The 22,672-nt window shown below is 37.6% G+C and overlaps 1 protein-coding gene across 4 annotated transcripts in view; it reads right to left on the bottom strand.

Annotated features, from left to right (window-relative positions):
- Positions 1 to 22,672, bottom strand: part of SYNE1 (spectrin repeat containing nuclear envelope protein 1) — a 294,429-nt gene that overhangs the window by 93,558 nt on the left and 178,199 nt on the right. For all 4 annotated transcript variants that reach the window (XM_082303445.1, XM_082303442.1, XM_082303443.1 and 1 more), the window contains 13 exons: positions 22,086 to 22,230; positions 20,884 to 21,102; positions 19,775 to 20,037; positions 18,117 to 18,282; positions 17,723 to 17,878; positions 17,371 to 17,523; positions 14,792 to 14,974; positions 13,192 to 13,329; positions 11,705 to 11,890; positions 10,868 to 10,990; positions 8,601 to 8,787; positions 7,200 to 7,339; positions 3,548 to 3,742 (listed from right to left, as the gene is read on the bottom strand). In XM_082303445.1, coding sequence (XP_082159571.1) covers positions 3,548 to 3,742; positions 7,200 to 7,339; positions 8,601 to 8,787; positions 10,868 to 10,990; positions 11,705 to 11,890; positions 13,192 to 13,329; positions 14,792 to 14,974; positions 17,371 to 17,523; positions 17,723 to 17,878; positions 18,117 to 18,282; positions 19,775 to 20,037; positions 20,884 to 21,102; positions 22,086 to 22,230 — 2,254 coding nt within the window. The remainder of the gene's footprint in view (positions 1 to 3,547; positions 3,743 to 7,199; positions 7,340 to 8,600; positions 8,788 to 10,867; positions 10,991 to 11,704; positions 11,891 to 13,191; positions 13,330 to 14,791; positions 14,975 to 17,370; positions 17,524 to 17,722; positions 17,879 to 18,116; positions 18,283 to 19,774; positions 20,038 to 20,883; positions 21,103 to 22,085; positions 22,231 to 22,672) is intronic.

Genomic DNA, 22,672 nt, shown 5'->3' with positions numbered 1-22,672 from the left:
TTCTCATTCAGTACTGTAGTACAGGTGAAGTGTCTAATTTTGCTAAACATCAAAATGAACTGCATTTCAGTACTGTTAACTACTGCCAATATTTTATATACTATGAAATTTCTCAGTGTTTCCAATGTTAACACCTTTATAGTTTCCCCCTCCCCTGTTGTTTTTAGAGGAGGTTCTGAAAAAGAACAGGCATTTTTTAAACTTATAATAGTGCTAGAATTGTCACTTCCTTGTATTTCTGCTCTTGTTTTAATCCATTTCAATACATAACCCCATTACTTCACTAACAAGCAGCTGGCACTTATTTTGTATTTTCATTACTTTTTAGAAACATAAAAACAGTATGTAGACACCTGAATTCAGACTAGCTATGTTACACCATTAAGAGATGATCATAAACTGACGAAAGACTACAGATAGTTATTCGGGACTCAAGACTCAGGAATTAAAAAGCAGTCTGAACACCCTCCCCAGCTGCCTCTCCAGAAGAGTTTTATATCTTTTTCCAAAGACTAAGTTCATGTTATTCTTCACTTTCTAGAGTTCCTGTTCACATTTTCTTCTGGTAGTTTGCAGGTGGTCTTCCTGTGAGAAATTAGTTCTTAACTCTGGCTACTTTTAAAAACAAAGTATTTACAAATGATTTTGCTGATTTGTTGTAAAAATACAAAATGTTTATAACTTACATTTGAGCTCCTACTTCACTAATATCTAGGATATTTTTTTTAACTGTCTTTCCTGAAGTCTCCCTGGGCATTCATCATGACCAGCACTGGCAGTTTCATAGCTTCTTTAATCTCATGTGAATGTGAACCTAAGAATTTTGTAAGTAAACCACTGCATTTTGGAATGTTTTTCCGCTTGTTGTTTAATACATGCAGTTCATTTCAACATTAACCACACTGAAGAAAACTTCTGCTCTAAGTTTTTAAGATTACTGTAACAGCATCAACTTTATGTCTCCCAAAAATCTTCCGCTAAATGAAAGACATGATCTTTTTGTTCAATTTTGCACTAGTAAACCACTTATTCTAAAACTCGTATTTTGGTGTCAGTTCATGGTGCAACAGCATCTTCACTGTGCTTTCCTTATTGTCTGAGTGACTGGAGCTGTTTGACTTGTTTTACATTTTCAGAGAAAGTGATGACCTGACATTGGCTTTGTTGATTAGGAAGCAAGCTGCTTTTGGTCCTTTAACTCCTTCACTAATTAATGGTGTCATAGGACTTCTATGTTGAAATATATAGATACCCTTCTACTGTAAGTAAACTTCACAAGGAACTTTCTGATTATCTAAAATAACAGAACACTAGAAAAATCCTTCTTACGCATTATACAAACTTTTTCTGTACACCACTGATGATTTTGTCACCACTCTTACTATCTTACATTAGTATTCTTTCTTAGATCTTGTATTTAGCAACTTCTATAGCACCATATGCATTTCTGAAATTAGCAGAAGAAATCAATGAGCATCTTGCTCAAACTTGTCTAATTCTACTCAGCAATGCAACACAACACATTCTAACCTTCAAGTCTGCAGGGGTCAACTTTGGAAGCAGTCACTAATGCAAAACCAACCAATCAGCTACAAAGTCCAGAACATGGTGAATTCAGTAAAGTGATGACAGCTTCTAAGGCTCATTTCTAAGTTTCTAAAGTATACCATTTTATGTGTGACTTTATGGGCATGATACTCAATGCGCTGGCTCAATGTTTACATTTTAATCAATACTGATACACACTTGCTCCTATTAGAAGTGCAAGAGCCCTCAGTTTTGATTTAAAATCTAATGTTGGTTATTTCACTGATCTACCTCGTTGGCACTTAAAACAGACTGCCATGAAAATGAACAATGTTGGAATGAAGAGTACATGAAAAAAACCCACATGAAAGTTAATAACTGAAATGGTATTAAGTGGAAGATATCAGGCTGTGACTTCAGTGCCACAATGGCAATGGTACAGTAAGATAGATGGATACGGGCATAATGCAATGTTTCATTGTGGGGAGTACAAAAAGGCTTTTTTCCTCAGGATGCAAGATTCCATTGAGTACTACTGAGAAAATAAAAATTAGGTTATAAGTAGAAAACACTGGTGATGTTGCAATTGTCACTTAAAATTTATTCTTAAAAATCATGAATAGCTTAACACCAGTTTTATACAATTTCAACTCAGAAGTCAGTATCTGTATCCATTTTGAACCAGAACCTGAAGGTTCTGTTTGGTAAGAGGTGAAGCCTCAGTTCCTTGGAGCTATAGCTAAATATTATCTCAGAGGATTAAATAAACCACCTGTGGAATGGAACCATGTACATCTGAGATAAAAGCTGAATGAATGCCAAGAGAGAGGTACCTGGTTAACAGAAGCATCTGTATTAGCCACAGGTGAGGGAGAGCGACAGGCAGGTGGAGAAGAAATCTCACTGTTGGTTCCCTCCTCCCCAGACTCCTCAGTGACAGGGGAGAGCAGCGTGTGACAGCGACCAGCAGTCATCTGCCACAGGAAAAGCAACCCCAGAGCACAGGAAGAAAATCAGTTACCTCAGCTGAGGCTTGACTTAGACTGAGATCAAAACAACACATGGCCAGAATTACCATGATATTAATTAGTCATGCTTCATGCTCCTACATTTACCAGTTTAGAAATCTGTTGAATAAATAGTCTCATTTACTTGTCATACTTCAGTATAAAAATGCTCTCCTGTACCCTAACGGATTTTAAAAGACAATGTAGAGCAAGCAACTCAGTAATAACAAATTCAGGTTTGCCTAAATGTCTTCTAATACAATCACTGCTGCATACAGAAATACTGTGGAGAGCTACAAAATACTGCACCATTTGTCTCAGTATCCCGGTCTGGTTAGAACAACAAGGAACAGACTTGAAATATACAATATACACAACCCACTATTCAAACATAACCTTCTTCCTTCCCCAGTGTTGTTATAGAGGGATAAATCCTGAAGTCTGACACTCAGACAAAAATCCCAGTAGCATCAGCAGAATGTTTGTAATGAAACAAACAAAAGCAAAGTAAGTCAAACATTAGGCCTGTGGCAGTACTTAGCTTTCATTTCCAACACACTCATCTGAGAATACAGCAGCATACTGTCAATTATCACACCAACATTTTAATGTGTGAAAAGTCTACACACTGCAACATCTAATGAAATAATATTTATTCTGGTTTTATTCCTGCAACTCATCAATTTCTTAGCATTTGTTCTTGAATGCTGATAGCTACAAAAAAAAAAAACAAAAAACAACCAAACCACAGTATTTCAGTATTTGCATATTACTGAACACAACTTTCACGTATTTGTCTATTAAAGAACTTCATCCTTTATCAACAAGTCTTCAAAATGCATATAAAGCAAAATACAGTAAAGGGAAACTACAACTTGTTTGGTTTGCTACACTACAGCCATTTCAAAAGCTAAAGTAGATGTGAGCTGTCGCAATTTGTTACACAGAGGTGCTGTTATGATGCAAGAGGAAGCAGCTCAGATAATGAGTACAGTGACCAATGGATTGCTTACCATCACCACCGAGGGATGAGTGGGGTGTGCTGGGAGGAGGTCGGAATCCAGCTCCTCCATTCCCTCGGACAGCCCCTCCACTTCTGTCACTGTCAGCAGCATGGTGGCATGTTTTGCTTTCATTGTCAGCATCTTGCACTTGGAATTCAAAGAAGCAATTTGCTCCTGGTATCCTTTGATCTTCTGAGCCAGCTCCTGAGGAAACATTTTTTTCCCCTAATGCTGATGCAGCCGGGAAAGGCCACAGGACCGGCAGCATTTCAGCTTCCGCGGCGAACTGAAGCTGCCCCTCCAAGCGCAGCCAATACCATGGTAGCGCTGCCGCTGTGCTGACGAGCAGGATGTCGCCAGCGCAGGGACCCAGCCGGGCGCGTCCGGCTGCGCTGCGGAACCGCAGAGCGGCAGCTCCGGAGCGGCGGCGGCTGCCAAAGGCTCCGCGTGCGCGGCACCGCGGAGCGCAGCGACGGAGGGACGGAGGGACGGAGGGACGGAGGGACGGAGGGACGGAGGGACGGAGGGACGGAGGGACGCCTCACGTTCGCCGCCTGCCTGAACCTCAGCCCATGCCTGTAAGCTTCACGCTGCAGCAAAGGGGAACATCTCTCCCTCTTCCTGTCCTATTCTCCCCCCGCTCCCGCCCCCTATCTACTTCCATTTATCTGAGGAAGATGAAGCTGCCCTGCATAGTGCATGCCAGGGAAATGAGGTCATGTAGTAGCCACAACTGCAAAAAATGCCCCATTCAACTCTCACCAGGAAGAATGAATTGTCTAAACAATAACTCACAGGGTCTAACAGGCTCAAATGTGATAGGAACAATCAGTCACATAATAAGATTAAATGCAGACTGGATTGCTTTTTGTCACTGTTTGGATAAGCTGTATTTTAATCTTGTTTTGGTTTTGTGTAAGTCTACTGACTTGGAAGTTGAGCTGCACAGGACTAACCTTTCTTTGGAAAGAGACGGGGAATCTGGCTTAAAGCAGAGTGTATTTTAAAATATTGGGCGTTTTATGCTTAGGAAATGGTCCATTTATGTGGCCAAACACCTTAAATTTTTTTAGACAAGAAAGATGAAAAAGAGTAGCCTTATGACTATTCATGTCTTCTCTCCTTCCCTACACTGTTACCCCATTCAGTGTCCAGTTTCAAAGCTTTCAATTAATATAACTTCAAATAAAAAATGGTGGAAGTGTTTCATATTTCTGCTGAAGCTACTGCTCCTGTCTCCCTAGATGCTCAGTGACAAGTTTGAGTTTTGATCTAGAAAGTGAAAACATTTGTATAAGCTTGCCTACTGAATTGGTGATTATTTGTTCAAGTATATATTTCTGCTTCATTTTTATATCTGCTTTTACTTCTTCAAAACCCACAAGTTTTCAAGGAAAAATAGCAATAGGAATTGCCAGATCTAGTAGGCATAATAATATATCATTACAGTATCTTCTCAAAAGTAAATAAGACTGCTGCTTCAGGCTGATAAATTAAAAGTTTTTTTTAGCTGTATGAAATTTTCAGTAAGAAAATTCTTCAAAATTACCGTGCAGAACACTCATTGCAAGAAATACCAAGTTAGGAATTGAAACAGCTCCAAGACTGAGGATGACACTTCACTACTTGAGTTTCAATGGCACCTTGTCACCATCTGTCATGTCAGCAACAAAAGGACCTCTCTTGGTGCTCCAAAGCTTTCCTTGGAGACTAAGAAAAGTCTTGATTATAAAACATCAAGCAGAATAGTCAAAAACCAAGCTGGAATCAAATCAAGCCACAAATTTAGTGTCTATCAGCTCGAACAGTTATTTGCTCTTTGGCAAATACCAGTCATTCACTAATGCTCAATGAATGACGTATCTGAACCTCAGTAGAAAATTATTGTCATTCAGTATACTCACTTTATTCCATCACATTACTGAAGTGCAATGACATTTGTGGTATTAATGTCCAATGCACTGATTATCTAAAATACCTCTTTTAACGGAAAACAAGGAAGAGTAAGCAAAAAATGTGATTGCAAAAGAAAACTAAAAATAATAAAGCATCTTATAAAAGCAATGTCCCATGAGGTACTGTATTATCCATTAAAATAATTAACAAGTATGGAGATACTTCCCCATATTCTTACTGAAACGCTAAAGAAACATGGGTCAGTAGACATGTACTTGCATACAAGCGTATTAATACAAGCTTCCTAAAAATCAAGACGTAACTTCCTTCTACTTTCTTCCATCCTCTTATTTTAATTCTAAATATAGCTACCGCAAATGTCCCTTCAAGTTTTTACATACAGACTTAAACAGGGAATGTGGTAACTGATACTTTCTTAAATTAGTAACACACATCACAAACATCTTGACAGACTTGACTTTTGAAGTAGTCTATACAGTTCAGAATATCCACTTCATGTTATGCTATTTCACAGGTATTTAGCAGAGAAAACATGAGCCAAAAATATGCTTATCTCAGTCTTTCAAAACCCCTTACACCTAAATGTGGAAAGCTTGCAAGTATGAAGTCTGTCCATTCTGCCTGATGCCAACATGGGCATTAGCATAAAGCATAAAGCTGCTATCTTCCTGCAGATGTTTAGGACCACTCCTAGCTACTAAACTTGCTCAAATGCACATGAAACTCCAAGCTGCCCCATTTTTAATTCCTTCCTGCCTCCAGCACCATTCCTTCCTCCAGCAATATTACCCTGAATCGCTGAAGTCACTCCCCTGCATCTGCTGTTCCAGAACATTTGAATAGAGAATAGTAGCATTATCAATTCAATACTAAAAAACCAGAAGTATTTGTTTATGCAAACTGCTCTTGAGTTTATACTAAGCAACTCCTGTAAGAACTGGATAGAAAAAATGAGAAACACATGTAACATTAGGTTATATTACACAACAGGAGGGATAGCTTTAATTCAAAGATAAAGAAATGGTGCCATCTGGTGCCAAAAGTGACACAAAGAGATTTTCTATCCCAAGAATTACACAACAGACAGGTGGAGGGGAAAGGGGCTCAGGAAGAGCTCTCAAGACAGCACAGCAAGAAGGCTGCTCAGACACTATCCTGACTTATGATCCATGAGTTTGTGGGCAGGACCCGCAACTCCAGAGCACAAAAATCTTCCCAACAAAGACTTTAAAGAAACCTTTGGAGCGAATGGAGCAGTTTTCCTCCAAATCTAGTATGGATTTCCTTTGACTCAAGTCTCTTGGTATTCTTTACAGAATGTCACTGGGATGAAAATGAGCAAGTACTTGAGGATATACATGCGCATATGTACAAGTACTTTAGGATATACATACGTACATATGGATCACCAAACTAGTTGTGATTATCTGACAAACTGCTGAACTTTGACTTCTGGGACACTCCTCACTCAAGTTCTAATGTTAACTGTCCCTTAATTATGAAATGCTTTTGTTTATCATAATGCTGTCCCAAGGTTAGGATATACCTAACGGAATGAACAAATGAATTCTCCCCATTGTACCAACAGCAGGAGTTTCCTATCTGGTATTGTCTATCTGCTCAACTAGCCTTGAGGAAGTCTGAAAAGCAACTCAGCTAACTTATGACTGTTGCTTATGAAAAGTTGTTTGGGTCAGTGAGCTGCGACCGAGCCCGAAGTTTTAATGCATTTTGGCTCTCATACCTCATTACGTGAAATCTGGACCTGGAGTTCCTGGATGTTGCTGGTTGCTATTGGCTTGTCTTGGATCTCACGATGGGCACTCTCTATCAACTGCTGCAAATGTTTCATTTCTTGCTCATATTGCTCGTATTGAACCACAGCTTCCTAGAGAAGAGAAAAAAAGATTGAGCGTCTACATAAAAATTAGTTTTTACTTAGTCTAAGCATGACAGATCTCCCTACTGCAGTGGAAAAAATTTACATCTGACACTCACATCTTGATAGCAAAGCAGGAGTATAGTCAGGAAAAGGTCTATTCATAAATATTGTGAACTGCAATGATTTGAAAGGTTTCATTTATTTAAGTACTTCCCAAAACCACAGTCCACATAACCTGGTATTTTAGATTTCCAATGTAAGGTGCTATAACTTCTGATTCAACAAGTGCCTGAACCAAACATACCAACAAGAAGATAGCCTTGATTAGTCTCATGGTTTTACTATAAAGCATTTTCATTTGCTTTTTCACTTTAGGTGTTCATTTATGACTATAAGAAAAGCTTAGATTTTACAGAAAATTCAACTGGGAGAGGATTATGAAGATTGATTCAGATAATTATCCTACCAGTGTAGTATCAGTTCTTTCTATTATAGATGCATGAGCAGTTTGTCTAACCCATTTTTAAAGTTTTCAGTGTGACACTGTAACCTTTCTTGTATTTAGGTACCATTAATTATCCTTATCATCAAAAGTCTCTTCTGTTATCTAACTTGAAACTTTGTAGTTGCACCCTAGCCTATGGAATATGCTATGCATATTCCTATCACTAAGTAGCAGAGAAGAAAAGCTTATTCTCTTCTTTGGAAATACCTTTTACATGTTTAATTATAAATCCAAACTATCAAAGAGAATCTAGTTTACTCATATTTAGCAAAACTTGAAAATACAAATTTACTAGATGTTGAATGATTCCAAAATCAGGAAACAAATATATATATAAATTATAAATAAAGAAAATAAAAATAATTATTTTTATACTAGAAAGTTATTTAATTAACTCAATAGTTTTTATGCAATCTTCAGAAGCAGCTGATGTTGTAATATTATACTAATTTTATTAACTGATCATATATCTTATAAAATTAACCCACATACAATTGTGTATTAGTTATTTGTCTAGTTAATCCTAACAGCATTACAAAAATCATAGCAATATCAGGGAGAGGTGAGAGTTTGATGGGTAAATCAACAATTAACACGGTCATGAATATGAAAATCAGGAATAACTGAGACTTAGTGGGGAAATTCCTAATGATACTATGGAACAGAGGAATGCACAGAGACAGGAAATTCTATGTTTTCATCACAGTTTGGATGTCACTGTTCAAGTTCCTCTGAGTAATTCATAGCTGGAGTTGCACTTGCCTGCATGATGTTGCACTGCTGAATGGCAGTGTGCTGCAGGCGGCTGGCCTCCTCCTGGAGCCGCAGGGCACTGTGGCACATGGGCAGGCTGGTGACCACCTCCTCAGGAATCCTCAGGGCACTCTGGCAGTCTTGTACTGCCTGAACTTTTGGCTTCAGTGACTCCATTTCACACAACAGATGCTAGAAACAAAGTCAGTGCCATAATAAGCCAGTTTTTCAGAACCATCAGAGCACTTCATGCAGCTAAAGACAAATAATGGTATGCTCAAGCAATAAAGGAAAAATTTTGTTACCTATTTTTCAAATTGAATGTAATTAGACACACTTTCTCTGGAATGGCTCATGGTGAAATGAGAATTCTTTTAAAGATTACTTAAGCAAAAAGCCCATATACTACGTATAAAAATAATTAATGAAAAAGCATAGTAGTACCTATTTCTAAGTGTCTAAGTAATAAAATATTTCTATTAACAGATTTGAAAAAATAGATTTACAAAATCCACAAATCAAAGCAACACAAGAGTAACTTATCTATACACGTATCTCAGTGTTAAAATCTGAGTGGAACTCACTGCTGGGACACAGAAGCACATTTCCAAAACAGCAAATGAATCCCATTGTATTCACAACCTTCCTTTGAAAACACAAACCATGGCTGAAAATGTTGCTTAAAATTCAAAAGACAATCAAACAGAAAGGAGCACAGCTACACAGAATCCTTTTTCTTTGAATAATCACAAGCTGGATGCCTTTGTTAATAGTGCCTATTCCATACACAATGTCCATTCAAGCTGTCTGTTCATATGCATGAGAAGGGTCTAAGTGCAATGATTGGAGAATAGATTTGATTACCATTCTTTTTATCTACAAAGGAGGAGTTCTAATGTATGTACAGATAGGAAAAGAAAAAACAAAAAAATAAAAAAGGAAAAGGCAAAGTTTATAAAAAGGGCCTTAGCACATTAGAAAAAGACTTTAGATTCCATAGATATAAATCAGCTGGACAGTGAGACAAACTGGTTATTTCCCTTCCCCTATACCACATTCAGAAGAATAGCTAAGTGGTCTGAAGTGCATACTGATGAGAGGATTGTGGTTTGTTTTTTATTTCTGCAGTTTCATGACATAGGGTGGATAAATCTAACCAGGGTTTCGGTATAATGACATATTCCTCAGACAGCACAGGTGGGGCCTCTCCTCTGCCAGGCCCCATACTACTGGCAAAGGGTGTTTTTATTGTGCAGTCAGCACCCAGAAGCACCCTGGGGGCTGTGTGCCAGCCAGGCACTTTCCAAGATCCCCCCTCTGGTCTGGTGAAACAGGTGGAAAGGGGCTGCAGCCCCTTTCTGTACAAAAGAAACTCATACTGTGAGATCTGCTAGAGCCAGGACAAAGAATACACATAAAACCCAGTGTAAACTCCAGGTTCCTTTATTCTTATGGTAGGTGATGTGTTTCACTTACACTCTTTAAGGGCACATTCTGAAATCTGTTCTCAAGTCCCCAGAATAAAGACTGCAGATTTTAATGAAAAGGAAAAGCTGTGCAAATTTACCTTTCTTCCGTATGTTTTTCTGCACATTTTAATCCTACAGTGAACCTGCTGAATCCAGTTTTCACTGGCAGACTGAGACAGTTAAATCTCCATATTAGCTTGCAGAAAGAAACATGTTTTAAGAAACTCAGAAAGCAATAACTTACCTTATTTTTCCTGTTAAGAAACTGAGACCAAACTAATAAACTGACAAATCTCCATAGCAGATCAAATGCAATAGAGAAAGACACAATATCTTATGAAGATAATTCAACTAAGCACGCAAAAATGTAACTGGGCTTAAGGAAACCTGAATTGTGTCCTAGTGTTCCAGATTACTACTGGAGAAGCTAGCAACAAACTATATCATTGCATCTTTACCTGCAAAAGGATGGTAACAATCTAGACCTCCTTTTGAAGTACTTTAAGAACCTCTTGACCAAAAGCACTAGATAAGAACTGGGCTTCATTACAATTATTAATATGGATTAAAGGGATTGGACGCACATTTGTCAGAATTGCATCATAAAGAATTATACTTCAACCATTCCCTCTGAGGGAATGATTCTTCTTTTTCCATCCATTATTTCCTTGGCAGTAATTTTCGGCTACAATCTGAAAGAGTGACCCACCTAAGAAACACAACAATCAGTCTCATCAACACTCACTATCCTTTGTGTAAGATCACACTATTCAAATGCTAACATTGAGGTCCTGGTCTTTTACCTGTCTGTGAGAAAGTTGCTCTTTCAAGCTCAAATGCCCAAGCTCTGGAGAGGTCAGCATGGCTTGGGCTTGTTCCAAAGCAGCCTGTAGGGCTCTCAGCTCGATTTCAAATTTCTTCATATCCTGTAACGTAACACATTTGATTCAGGGATGAATAGTAAGAAAAAAAGAAATCATTATAAATATATCTGTCTGGATTTTGCAGTTACATCCCCCTTACATATGGTGCAAAAAAACAATTCATAGTTTTGACAGTTAATTTTAAATGTTTAAAATATTAGATAAAAATACCAGTCATATGACAGTCTAGAAAAAGGGATTGCAAAGGCAGAGTTATTTTTTTAAGTACTTCAATCTCAAACACAGGATATACTTTATAAAGCTGAAAAAGCATGTTCATTCTTTTCATTGCACTCCTTTGTAGAGGTAAGCCTTACACTATGGAATTCTGGTCTGGTCCAGTACTGATCTAAATTAATAAATAACAGCATTTAGATATCGTTTAAGAGAAGAATAAAGGAAATAGCAGAACGTAAGTGTCAACAAATGTACTTTTCAAGTATCTAAACATAGGGGCTCAGTGCTATTTGAGACACACCATTATCCTAAATATATCCATCCAGAAAAGGCACTGAAAACAGGACCTGCAGAAATCTTGTGCCCATCTGAATCAGCACCTGAAGGCAGTATCTCGAACAGCGCAAGACACCAGACTTTAGACAACACAGTCATGCCCTGTATAGACCACAGATTATCTTCACTGCTAATAATCTCAGTAATACGATGCATACACCACCCTAGTTGCCAGCTAGACTTAGAAAAACTGCTTTCATTTACCTTGGCAGCATCTTGGAGGTTTGGGAGCTGCACTTTGATAACTTGCTGCAATTCCTCCGTCCGCCGCCCCAGTTCCAGCACTTGCTGTGACATTCCTTCAGTACAGTACACACTTGCCAGGTAATCAATCCTCTCGCTCATGGCCTCAAGATCACCGTGAATCTCTCCAGACTCATCAAGAATACTCTAGATGGAGATATAAGCAAACTGAATGTCAGGTTTGAGACTCAATGACATGTATCTTTTAAGGATATTTCTGTTCTGCAAACTCTTCAATGTGTACCCATTTATAAGCCTAAGTTCCACTGATTTCCTGTAAGGCTTAGGCAATATCCTTAGTTCTGAATGTATGCTGAAGTGCTTCAGCTTATAGAGACTTATAGAAACAAAAGATTAAGTCATGAAGCTTCAGCAGCTGTACCTACCAATACATTAATTTTAGTGTTTTCCTATACACACTTGTGTGTAAAAATATAATATATGCAATCTATGGAGAAGATCTGTTCTGGAAGCCTGATGCACTTAATAGAAAGTAGCAGAAAGCACTTGGGTGCGGCGTTATAGCACAGGAGGAGTCGTTAATGCTGCCTAAAAAAATCGCTGCCGAAGTATTGTGTGGGATGGCATTGGTTAAGCCTGTATCATCAGATTTTGAAGTAGGGAAAAAGCCATAGCAAAACCAAACCAGAAATTCTATCTCCAGCTTTCCTCAGGATAAATTGCCTGGAGGTTCCTATTCAGAACACAAAGTGTGACATACTACACTGCACTAACATACGAGAACGCAACTGACAATTAAGTAATGTATATATAAAAACCATAATTGATGTAGTCTTATTTTGGTATTATTGATACATGATTATCTTATGATACTTGGGTTTCTTTCACACAGTCATGTAACACCAGGCAAGCTTGAACTTTATAAAAATGTCCCACTGATCGCACACACACATTCCACACAGACACACACACATATTGCACAATTACAGGGACAGCAAATGACTCTGATGTGAAACGTTCACAAAGCAATTGGAAGAAACTCTTCCATTAGGTATCAGTTTGAGAATATTTGGTATAGAACTCATTAGCTGAGAACAAAGGCTCTTCCAATTTAGCATAATGGAGAAAGAAAAAAACCCCAAACTGAAAATCGTCTTGGATTAACTAAAGCTTTAGATTATGAGCTGCAATAAGGTGCTTGGTGTGACAGAATCACAGTGTACAGACACATTATTCAGCCAAAAGCCTCTGTGAAACCAATCTACTTGAGTAAACATGGAGATGAACTTTGATTCACATGTTTTTATTCCACAATGTATTTTTATTTCAGTCTTCAAAACAATTGTCCAAAACCAATTAATCATTTTTAAGGCTTGGAGGAACAGTTAAAGAAATCTTTAGCACTTTAGGAGGAAGTAGAACTCCATTACTTCAAAAATAACTTCTTACATACACTGCCTTTTAAATTTCATAGCTCACATAATCACCTGGTAGGCTTTAAACTGATCACGAAGCTGAGAGGAAGAATTCCATGTTATACTACCATGCACTAGGATATTTGCTTTCTCAATCCATTTCAATATGAACTCCAGCATCTCATTGTATTCTTCCAAGTGTGAAGCAGCCTGGATAAAAGAAAAATTTACTTAAGCCTAAGATGTAATTTTGTATAGTTCTTAAGAGGATGAAAAAACTAATTTTATTTTCTTCACTGTTTTAACCTGGGGATCATTTTAACAACTTTTCCTCACTGTTTTATATAATTTCTTATGTATTTATGGAGTTAATATAGGTCTGTTACCAGTTTTTTTTGGGAAAAAAGGCACTGTAAGAATGTAGGTCACACTGGGAGAGTCCACTGATGCTCAAATATATCCCTAGAGGGTACACTCCCTGTGCATATTTTAGCCTCTCACGTAAGTTCCAAAATACCTCCTCTTTCAGTTTATGGCTCAATTTCTTATTTTGATATGTCTCTTTCCATTCTTTCTATTACATCCTCCAAATCACCTTTTTTTTTAACAGTCTGCTTTGTCCACTCAGTTTGCCATATTTCCAAAAAATGAAATGCTACACTATTTCAAAATACAGGACAAAAGTTCTGCTTTCTGATTAATCTGATTTCTATTTAGCAAAGTACTCATAAGTTCCAATTTTCAGCAGGAATAATTTCACTGATGTTCATGAATTTCCTCTTAATAAAGGATGGATCAAATCCCAGGTGACCAAACTGTATTTGCAAGCAGTTTTCAATACCGATCCTTTTTCATGATAAGTGGATTTCTTAGTGCTGAACAAAAATATCCTAACATTAGATCCCTTTACCAAGTACCTTTGACTGAATTCTTTGATAATAATTTTCTATCCCTTCTTAAAATTTTTTTCGGGGAAACTGAAAAGAATATCTCAAAGTTTTCTTTTTCATGCCTTACAGAAGCATCCTTATGTGTGTAGAAAAGAGAACTCATAAATTATCAGGGTACTGATGGCAGAACCATAGAAAATCCAATTATTTTCTTTTAGCAAGAGTTTTTTTGGAATAAGAACAATTAGGGGAAAAAAAAGGAGAAAGAGTTTCAGGGACTTTGAACCACAAGGGATGCATCTTTATGAATGCCAAAATGTTGCATAAATATTATGCATTATCAGGGCCATTGTATATAAGCTTTTCTATTGAATCTACAAGTTATATTCACCCTCTATGGATTGAGACTAGAACAAAATAATTTTAACTTTTTTTTTTTTTAATGCTGCAAATATAGGCAACAGTGACAAAACAGAGACCCTGAAAAGCACAATAAGATCTGGCATACTACTGTTTTTGAGATCTGTAATCTTTTTAGGGCACCAAAGGAACTAACCAGCAGGTGACTCATGCAAGAGGGTGTTAAAGCAGCATCACAGAATTATTTCACCCTCTGATTTGACCTGACTGTGTCTCTTTGGAATGTGATGCAAGCCCTGACTAATAATAGGCAGATGTGTCAAAGAATGTCCCTTCTGGCATTACTACAGGAAAATGAATGAGATGTTTGCATGCTCCTTCTGCTTCTGAGAGGAAACAGCAGAAAGGAATGAAGATCATACCTGACTGAGCTTGGCTGCTCTGTACTCAGCCTGCCGTATGGTCTGCTGGTGCAGTGCAGTGAGTTTCCCTATCCTGTTAGCCAGCTGCTTAGCCAGGGGTACGTTCTGCTCTGCAAAGTCCTGGACTGATGCATCTAATTCCAACAGCTTTATATTGCAGCTGTCCAACTCTTCACCAAGGATCTAGACAGAAAAACAATAAAATCAGTGATCCAGGAAGTGTTAGCTTTCTGCTTGATTACTTCTAGTCCAACTTGAAACTTTTATCCCTGTCCAAAGTCTCCATAGTTTGTTCCATTTTTAAGCAGGAAAGCCGAACAGCAGGACGTTTGGTCATCTCTGAAGTATGTGCTGTTACTCTTTCTTCTCTGACTTCCTGGCTGAAATGGAGAACTGTTCTCCCTGCCACAGCCAAAGACTGAATCACTTCAGTGTGACATCAACTGTTCTCAGGCATCTTTCTGTGTTCGTTTCTGAAATGAACTGTCAGCACAAACTGCCATGACAAGGATTTTATTTATTAGAAAAGGAGTTTGTTTTATTGCTGTCTTAAAATATAACTTTATAAACTCATAAAAATGTAGTTAGTCATTAATGGATTATGAAATCTTAAATTTTCATTTGAAACTTGCATTTTCGTAGCATGATCTTGATGCAGGAGCAGTCTGATCATGCTAGACTGTTTCAACAGAAACAGAGTTTAAAATCAATTTTTCTTACAATAGTCTTAAGTATTTTGAAAAGGAAGCCTAAAAAGTTTTCCATATTTCTTAAAGATTTATAGTAAACTTGTGGGCTACAGTTTCTTGAGGAGAGGCTACTGGTTATTTTTGTATTTGTCTTTTATATCTAAGCTGTTAAAAATTCATGGGTTTTGTAACATAAATAAAATAAGTCACAAAATCGCAGAACAGGTTAGGTTGGAAAGGACCACAGTGGGTCATCTGGTCCAATCTCCCTGCTCAAGCAGGGTCATCCTAGAGACCATGGCACAGAATTGGGTCCAGATGGTTCTTGAGTATCTCCAGTGAGGGAGACTCCACAGCCTCCCAGGGAAATCTATTCCAGTGCACGGCCACTGCCAGTAAAGAAGTTCTTCCTCATGCTCAGGTGGAACTTCCTGCGTCTCAGTTTCTGCCCACTGCCTCTTGTCCCACTGCTTGGACGAACATCCTACCCTCTCTCCAATTATTTCTACAAATTTAAATTGCAATCATTCAGAACACTGCTCTAGCTACAGGTGCTTCAAGGAGTTACTTCAGGCTCTTCAGGTTAGGGCTGTCCTGGCAGACACATCTCAGAGAGCAAGATACGATCAGTCGTTATGATAAATCAGTATTATTCCACGAACTTGTCGACATGTCTACACGTAGACACAAAGACAGATGTTGAACTGCTCATCTAAATACAAAGACACACATATTTTAGCAGGCATAAATAAATGTACTTACTACAGATATTCTGCAGAATTTATGTGCTGTTTGTGAGGGAAGGATCCATTTGACTTGGGTCACATGGATTTAAAACAGATTTTTATTTTATTTTTTTACGATCAGTTTCAATGTTAATATAAAAATATTTACTGCTGTAACCAAAGCCAACCCAATCTCAGGAGTATCAGCTAAATGCTGACATAAAAGCTGTTGGAATGTTACTACATCTCCATTGACACAGAGCTTTCATTTATGCAACATGGGAAAGCAGATTTCACTGGCTTTCTGCTTTCTTACTAGAATCAAGGAGATACACGAGGGATATAGTTCAGTGACACGTCCTGCAAAGCAAGCAGTATTTTGGAACATCTTGAGCATCTCATGAAAATAAACAGGTAATTCATGACATACCAGTCATGCTAAATCTCCTATTTTGCATGCTTTGCTTAATTTCAGACAATAATTCGGTCCAATTTATCTTTCCAAAGTTAAAATAACAAACCAACAAAAAACCCCCCAAACCCTCAGCCAACCCCTCTCCCACATCTCCTCTCCCCAAAATCCCTTACTCTCATATGATAATCCTAATTCGGCCCTTACACTTCAGTACAGATGATCTTTTCTGAGTGTGGCACATAGCTAAGATTAAGAAAACCCACGAAAAGAACCAGGAGTCCCCTGCATTATTCTTAACTGCATAAGTAGTACTTTACCTCATTATTGAACCAAATGATGTGAGGTGGACTACAAGTTAAGTAAAATTTATTGATCTACTGATCATAAATAAAGAATGATCATTTCAGTACAGAGAAGAACAAGCAGCAGTTTGGAGGTTCCTTAGGCTTTCCAAGATTGGAGTCATACTCATTATTTAAAAGGAACAGTGAAACTTTGTTCACCTGACTTCAGCGGTCAGCTACTTCCTCCAAATTCTGTTACTCACTCAAGACCCTGTATGAGCCAGTTTGCAAAGAATATAGCTTTAAAAATCTCATCAGTCAACCCTTATTTCTTTATAATTCTTTTGTTGAAGTACACTAAAAAAATGTGTCCTGCAAGTCTTCACAAACAACACTGTGGTAAGAAGTGAGTTTACCAGTTCAGAAAACTTTATGGCATAACCACATAAGGAAAGCCTTGTCTTACCTTTTGTTCAAGTTTAGCTTGTGCTATATCATTTGTTTTCTTTTTCAGTTTGGAAAGAATGGTATTTAGTTCATTTGCTATCCCCTGGATCTTCTGATCAAACTCTTGATTCAATGTTTTTATTTGCTGAGTTTCTCTTTCTTTGGTTTGAATCTGTCAACAATAAGAATTAAATTCAGTAATCAGAAATCAGTCCTCCTTAAAGGAAATTAACTTTCATTTAATTTTAATTCCAAGGATGAAGGTAATAAAACTATGCTGTGTTGCTACAGTTTGGCCACAGCAGGATACCAAGTTATAAAGCCTAATGAAGGGCTATAGATCTGTTATGCACTTATCTACTGCACTTTACCTGATCCTGCACAGTTACAAGGGCCAGTCCAACTTCTGCTAAATGAAGAGAGAGTTCAGAAGGCAAAATGGTATAAAGCCCCAAGTACTTATTCTGTTGTTGTTCAGCCAGTTTTTCAACAGCCTGGCGATGAGTAGTAACTTCACCAAAGAGAGACTAATGACAGAAAAAACAGTATTGTTAAGAACAATGAGAATACATCTTAAATATCTTTAAAAGAAAATATCACAGTCCATGATCTACTTCATGCATTATCAGTTTCTCCAGTGGGTTACTCAAAAACTCATGAATATAATCAAATTTGAATTTGTGTTAGTGAATATTTATTAATATTCACTAACAGATTAAAATGAAGATAAATATTGCAATTTAGAAGTTGACAGATTTGGTATACCTGCAACTCCTGAAGCTGAATGTCCACTTCTGCATCAGGGCTTAATAAATATTCTTTTGTTTCCTGGATCCAGGACTTCACAATATTAATCTCTGCTTCAACCTCCTCACGCTCCTTCAGCTCCTGTTTCACCATCTTCACACCCTTTTTAACTTTCTGTTGCATACTTCAGAAAGAAAGAAACAATAACTATTTGTGAATAATTAAGCAATGTCTAAAAACATTGCTTTGTCAAAAAATACGGAATAATAAAGATCATGATTGATGGCACCACATCCAGAAAAATGAATTTAAGTAAATTAAATTTTTCATGTCCATTCTTTGGGTTTATGTGTTTGGACATCAAGCACGCAATTCTTTTGAAAAAATGCAAATGTTTACAATAGAAATCCCTGCATCTGAGCTCATCACCACAGACTGCCCTGAATGTCAGTGGAGGAAACGGGCAATTGCAGGGCACAAATTAGGATTATTCATTGTCATTCTAAAATAAACTTCTAAAATAGGTCAGAAAAATGGCATCTTACGCTTGTTTATTTCTCTACACTAATTAGAGAGCAAGACTTAATCTATCCTGATGGTAAAATAACATGACATAAATTCCATTCCTATTGATGGGATCTCCACTGGCAGAATACTTAGCCTAAGTTATGGATCAAATATCTGAACACGGACTATCTCCACACTTCCACTAAGGCAGAATTTCTGCACTTTCCTCAAGAACTTGGATCTCCTGTAAAAAATCACACCTCTTTGAAAGTTCTATTGGACTACTTGTAGCTCTTATACAGGTGACATGGATCTTACTTTGATATTCCCACATTTATGTTCGCATAGCCTTTCATTGACGAATCAGGAGCAGGAGGTCATCACAGACCTGGTATCTTAGAAACCAATTCTATGTGAAAAATGGAGTTGTAAAAGTGCTTACTTCTACATATTTTCTACAGGCATTGCTATTCCACTCTAATCATTTATACACACACACAATAAACTTTGCACAGGCTTGGTGCAAGGATTTCCATTCTCTACCTCTCTCCCTTTTCCCACTGGGGAGATCCAGCTAATGGCATCTTAGTGTAGTTATGATGTAGATATGTGAAACTTAACATAAACTTCCTATTTTCTACACAACAGGGAGATGTTTTAGATTTAGACAAACATTTGCATAGCCACAAGGTGAAATGTTAAGGTATGTTTTGTTTGCATATGCTCTAAATTCCTCTGTAAATGTCATACAGGAACTACTTTTGATACCTAAGTGCTTCAAACACGGGAAACAAAGTGATAAACTGATCAAAAGAGGATACAAAAAGATAAACGGGCACTGTTAATATGAGAAGCAATGGAAATGTTTAAAATCAGTTATACATTTAATGCAGTTTTATGCAGCTTTTATGTAAATTACTATTATTATGCAAGGCGAGTACATATTCTAAAATGCATATTCCTTCTGACAGAAATAAAAAATAATGTAAAAAAGGTATTTCAAAATTAATTTAAAAATTTAAAATTAAAACTGATGCTTATTTTAAAAGTAGTAACTAATATTTATTTAAGCATAGTAATTGCTAATGATAAAAATAGGATACATAAGCTCTTAATAATGAACTGTAAGGTACCATTTTTCTAGTGAATCTTTTAAAATATTGCCTTACTTGTGGCATCGATCTTGCATTGCTTTGATTTCTTGCATAACTGGTAGTTCCTTCTGAGATGGAGGCTTTACTTCCACATCCTGGAGCATGCTAACAGCATGCTGTTTGAGCAGGCCCAAAGATGACAGCTGGTGGTCCACCTCCAGCAGGAAACTGCTGTGGTAATCCAGGAGTTCCAGGAGCTCTGTCTTGGATGCCTTTTCCACGGAGCTTTCTGGTAAGCGACCTTGTAGCTCATCTATAGCTATGGTGGCTTTCTGAATCTATGGAAACAAAGAAGCTAGTACAACTGACACCAAAAGGTGCTAGACCCAGTGCTGTACATTTAGATTCTATAAAACTGCTGTGGTATAGGGCTTGTGCTCTTCTGTGCCAGATCCCTTGCTCTTCACAGGGCATTAGGACTTGCTAAGGGACTTTTTTTGTCCAGTTATGAGTGGCTTGTTATATTTTTTAGCATTTATTATATTTATTGCCATAGGAACTAGAGCTCTACCCTGGGGCACACACATATTTGGCACAAGTCATACGTTTAACAAAATGATTATCCTCATTCCCAGAGAACCTGCCATCTGGGCATAAATAATGGACAATGACAGCTAAAAAGAGTCAGATAGGATATAAGGGGGAAAAAAAGAGACATATGACCAATGAGCATTGGCAGGCACTATCATCACCTGCTTATGCTTAAAAAGAGCAACTTCATACTCTTCAGGGAAAAAAGACGACAAGAAAAAAGGAAGAGTGAAGAAAGAGAGAAAAAACAGAGATACAAAAGAGAAGAAGAGAAAAGAAGAAAGAATAAAAAAAAAGATGTTGACATAATCTAGAACAGAACATCTGAGGAAAGGAAACAGAGAAGTAGATTCTGAAGAACCACCAGAAACCAAAACAACTCTATATGTACTATACATGTATGCATACAGAACAGTCCAAACTTTGGAGGCAATGATTCTAAACCTGGATCTTCCATAGCTGTGTTTTGCTGACCTGAGGAAAGAAATCAGTTATTCCTGCTATCAGTTTTCTCTACCACAAGATGATTAATAAGGCAGCATCATGAGTGTTAACCTATGTACAAGGGAGGATTTACCAGGACTAAAATTTACCTTATCATTAAAACTCTTCCATTCCTGCACTGCGTCTTCCAAAATTTTTTGTTGTTCCTGGGCTACATTCCGGAGCCGTGTCCAGCGCTGCCAAACTGTTGTCATGGATCTACTTATAGATGCCTTACTGGCATCATTGCTGATTTTTTCCAGCTGCAAAGCCTTTTCTTCTAGGGCTGTGATCTTCTCATGGAAAGAATTCACTACGGACACGAGAGTCTGAAAAAGCAAAAATAAGCACTCTTTTCCCTTCCTACAGGACAACTTGTTACTATTCAGCATGCAGGTAGATGAACAACTTCCATCCACTGCAGACGAGGAGGAGGTACTGTACGCTGAGTGAAGTGGCTAGATCTCACTTTATTTTTATAATTATTATATGCAGTATTTGAGCTACAGCTACTTGGTCCAAAATCCCTGTCTCTGGAAGCAGCACAAATCTGGAGTAATCAGCTTTTCCCTTCCTTGATATCCCCCCCTCAAGAAGGATGAAAATAAGCATTCAGGGTCCTTCTCATAGCAAAGACTGACTTCTAAAAAGTCTAAAAATGAAAGAAGAAATTCAGGTGTTTAAGTGTACATTTATGTCATGTTTATCTTTAAGGACATTTTAGATGCCCAAGGATTTGCGGACATTCTCATGAAGCTGGCAGATCGGACATTAGTCTTATGAGAGATTCTTGATTTCACAGAGACACAGCTGGCAGCATGTCTGACTGCCTATATTAAGGCAATTGGTTAGTACCCTAAACACAAGAAGAGAAAGTAATTTTTTAAATTATATTTCTTGCTTTTAGGCTAAACAAGCGTTAATATTAAACTCCAACTCTTCCTGCCCGAGTAAAACTGTTTCATGTGATCCAAAGTAGATGGATGTTTCTATTGATCTGAGTTGCTTGTAATTTTGGGGTTTACAGACCCAGGGCTTTTAGGAACCTCCTGACTCTTTGCACTTCTCTACAGTCATGGGCACATAGAGAGACAAGCTGAAAAGTGACTAAAAATACCTGCCTCAATCACCACACAAACAAAATTTGTGTTTTGCACAACACTAAACATCTCTTGGTGTGTTATGACACAGTTAAGCGCTACAGGTAAAGATGTAAAAACTCAAATTCATGTTACCACAGATAGGGACCTACATAATATACATTCATTTTCACTTGACATAGAATGATTTCATGCAATTATAAGTACCTTACCTTATGTGTTAGCAATTTCTCTTCTGCTTCATGAGAAGAAGCAGCTTTAGCTACCGAGAATTCAGATAATTTTTTCTCAGCCTCATTCATCACTTCAATAACCTTCTGCCTTGATGTCTGGTACTCCTGCCACTCAGAAGCACACCTTAAACAAATACAGTTCCAGAAAGAACAACTTAATGCAATATAAAACCATTTGAAAATCAGAAGTATGATTGAACCTAGTTTTCAATGTAACTGCTTAGTTATGCTGTTACACAGTATTTTCCAAGAAACAGAAAGATTATTGGGAAACAGCATACATAGAAACATATGCTCCAGATTTTCAGATATGCGCTTCACAGAAACCACAGCCGGGCATTTAATAGCCCTTATTTGACTTTTCCTCAGAGACTGCCTATGTGGTGTTTTAAACCTACCCAAACGTATGGAATTCAGAACATTCAGGAATAGTAAGAAACATAGTTATGTTTTTTAAAAAGGCATTTCCTTTTACTTCAAAATGTCTGCTTCAATTTCATTTGTTTGCGCATAGATCTTGTGTCAGGTGAAATATAGAATTATTCCCTACTCTTCTCCTTGCTGTT

Source organism: Coloeus monedula (assembly GCF_965178545.1).
Source record: "Coloeus monedula genome assembly, chromosome: 2".
Taxonomy (NCBI): Eukaryota; Metazoa; Chordata; class Aves; order Passeriformes; family Corvidae; genus Coloeus; species Coloeus monedula.
The sequence above is the reverse complement of the archived record's forward strand: the minus strand, read 5'-3'. Positions and strand labels throughout refer to the sequence as shown.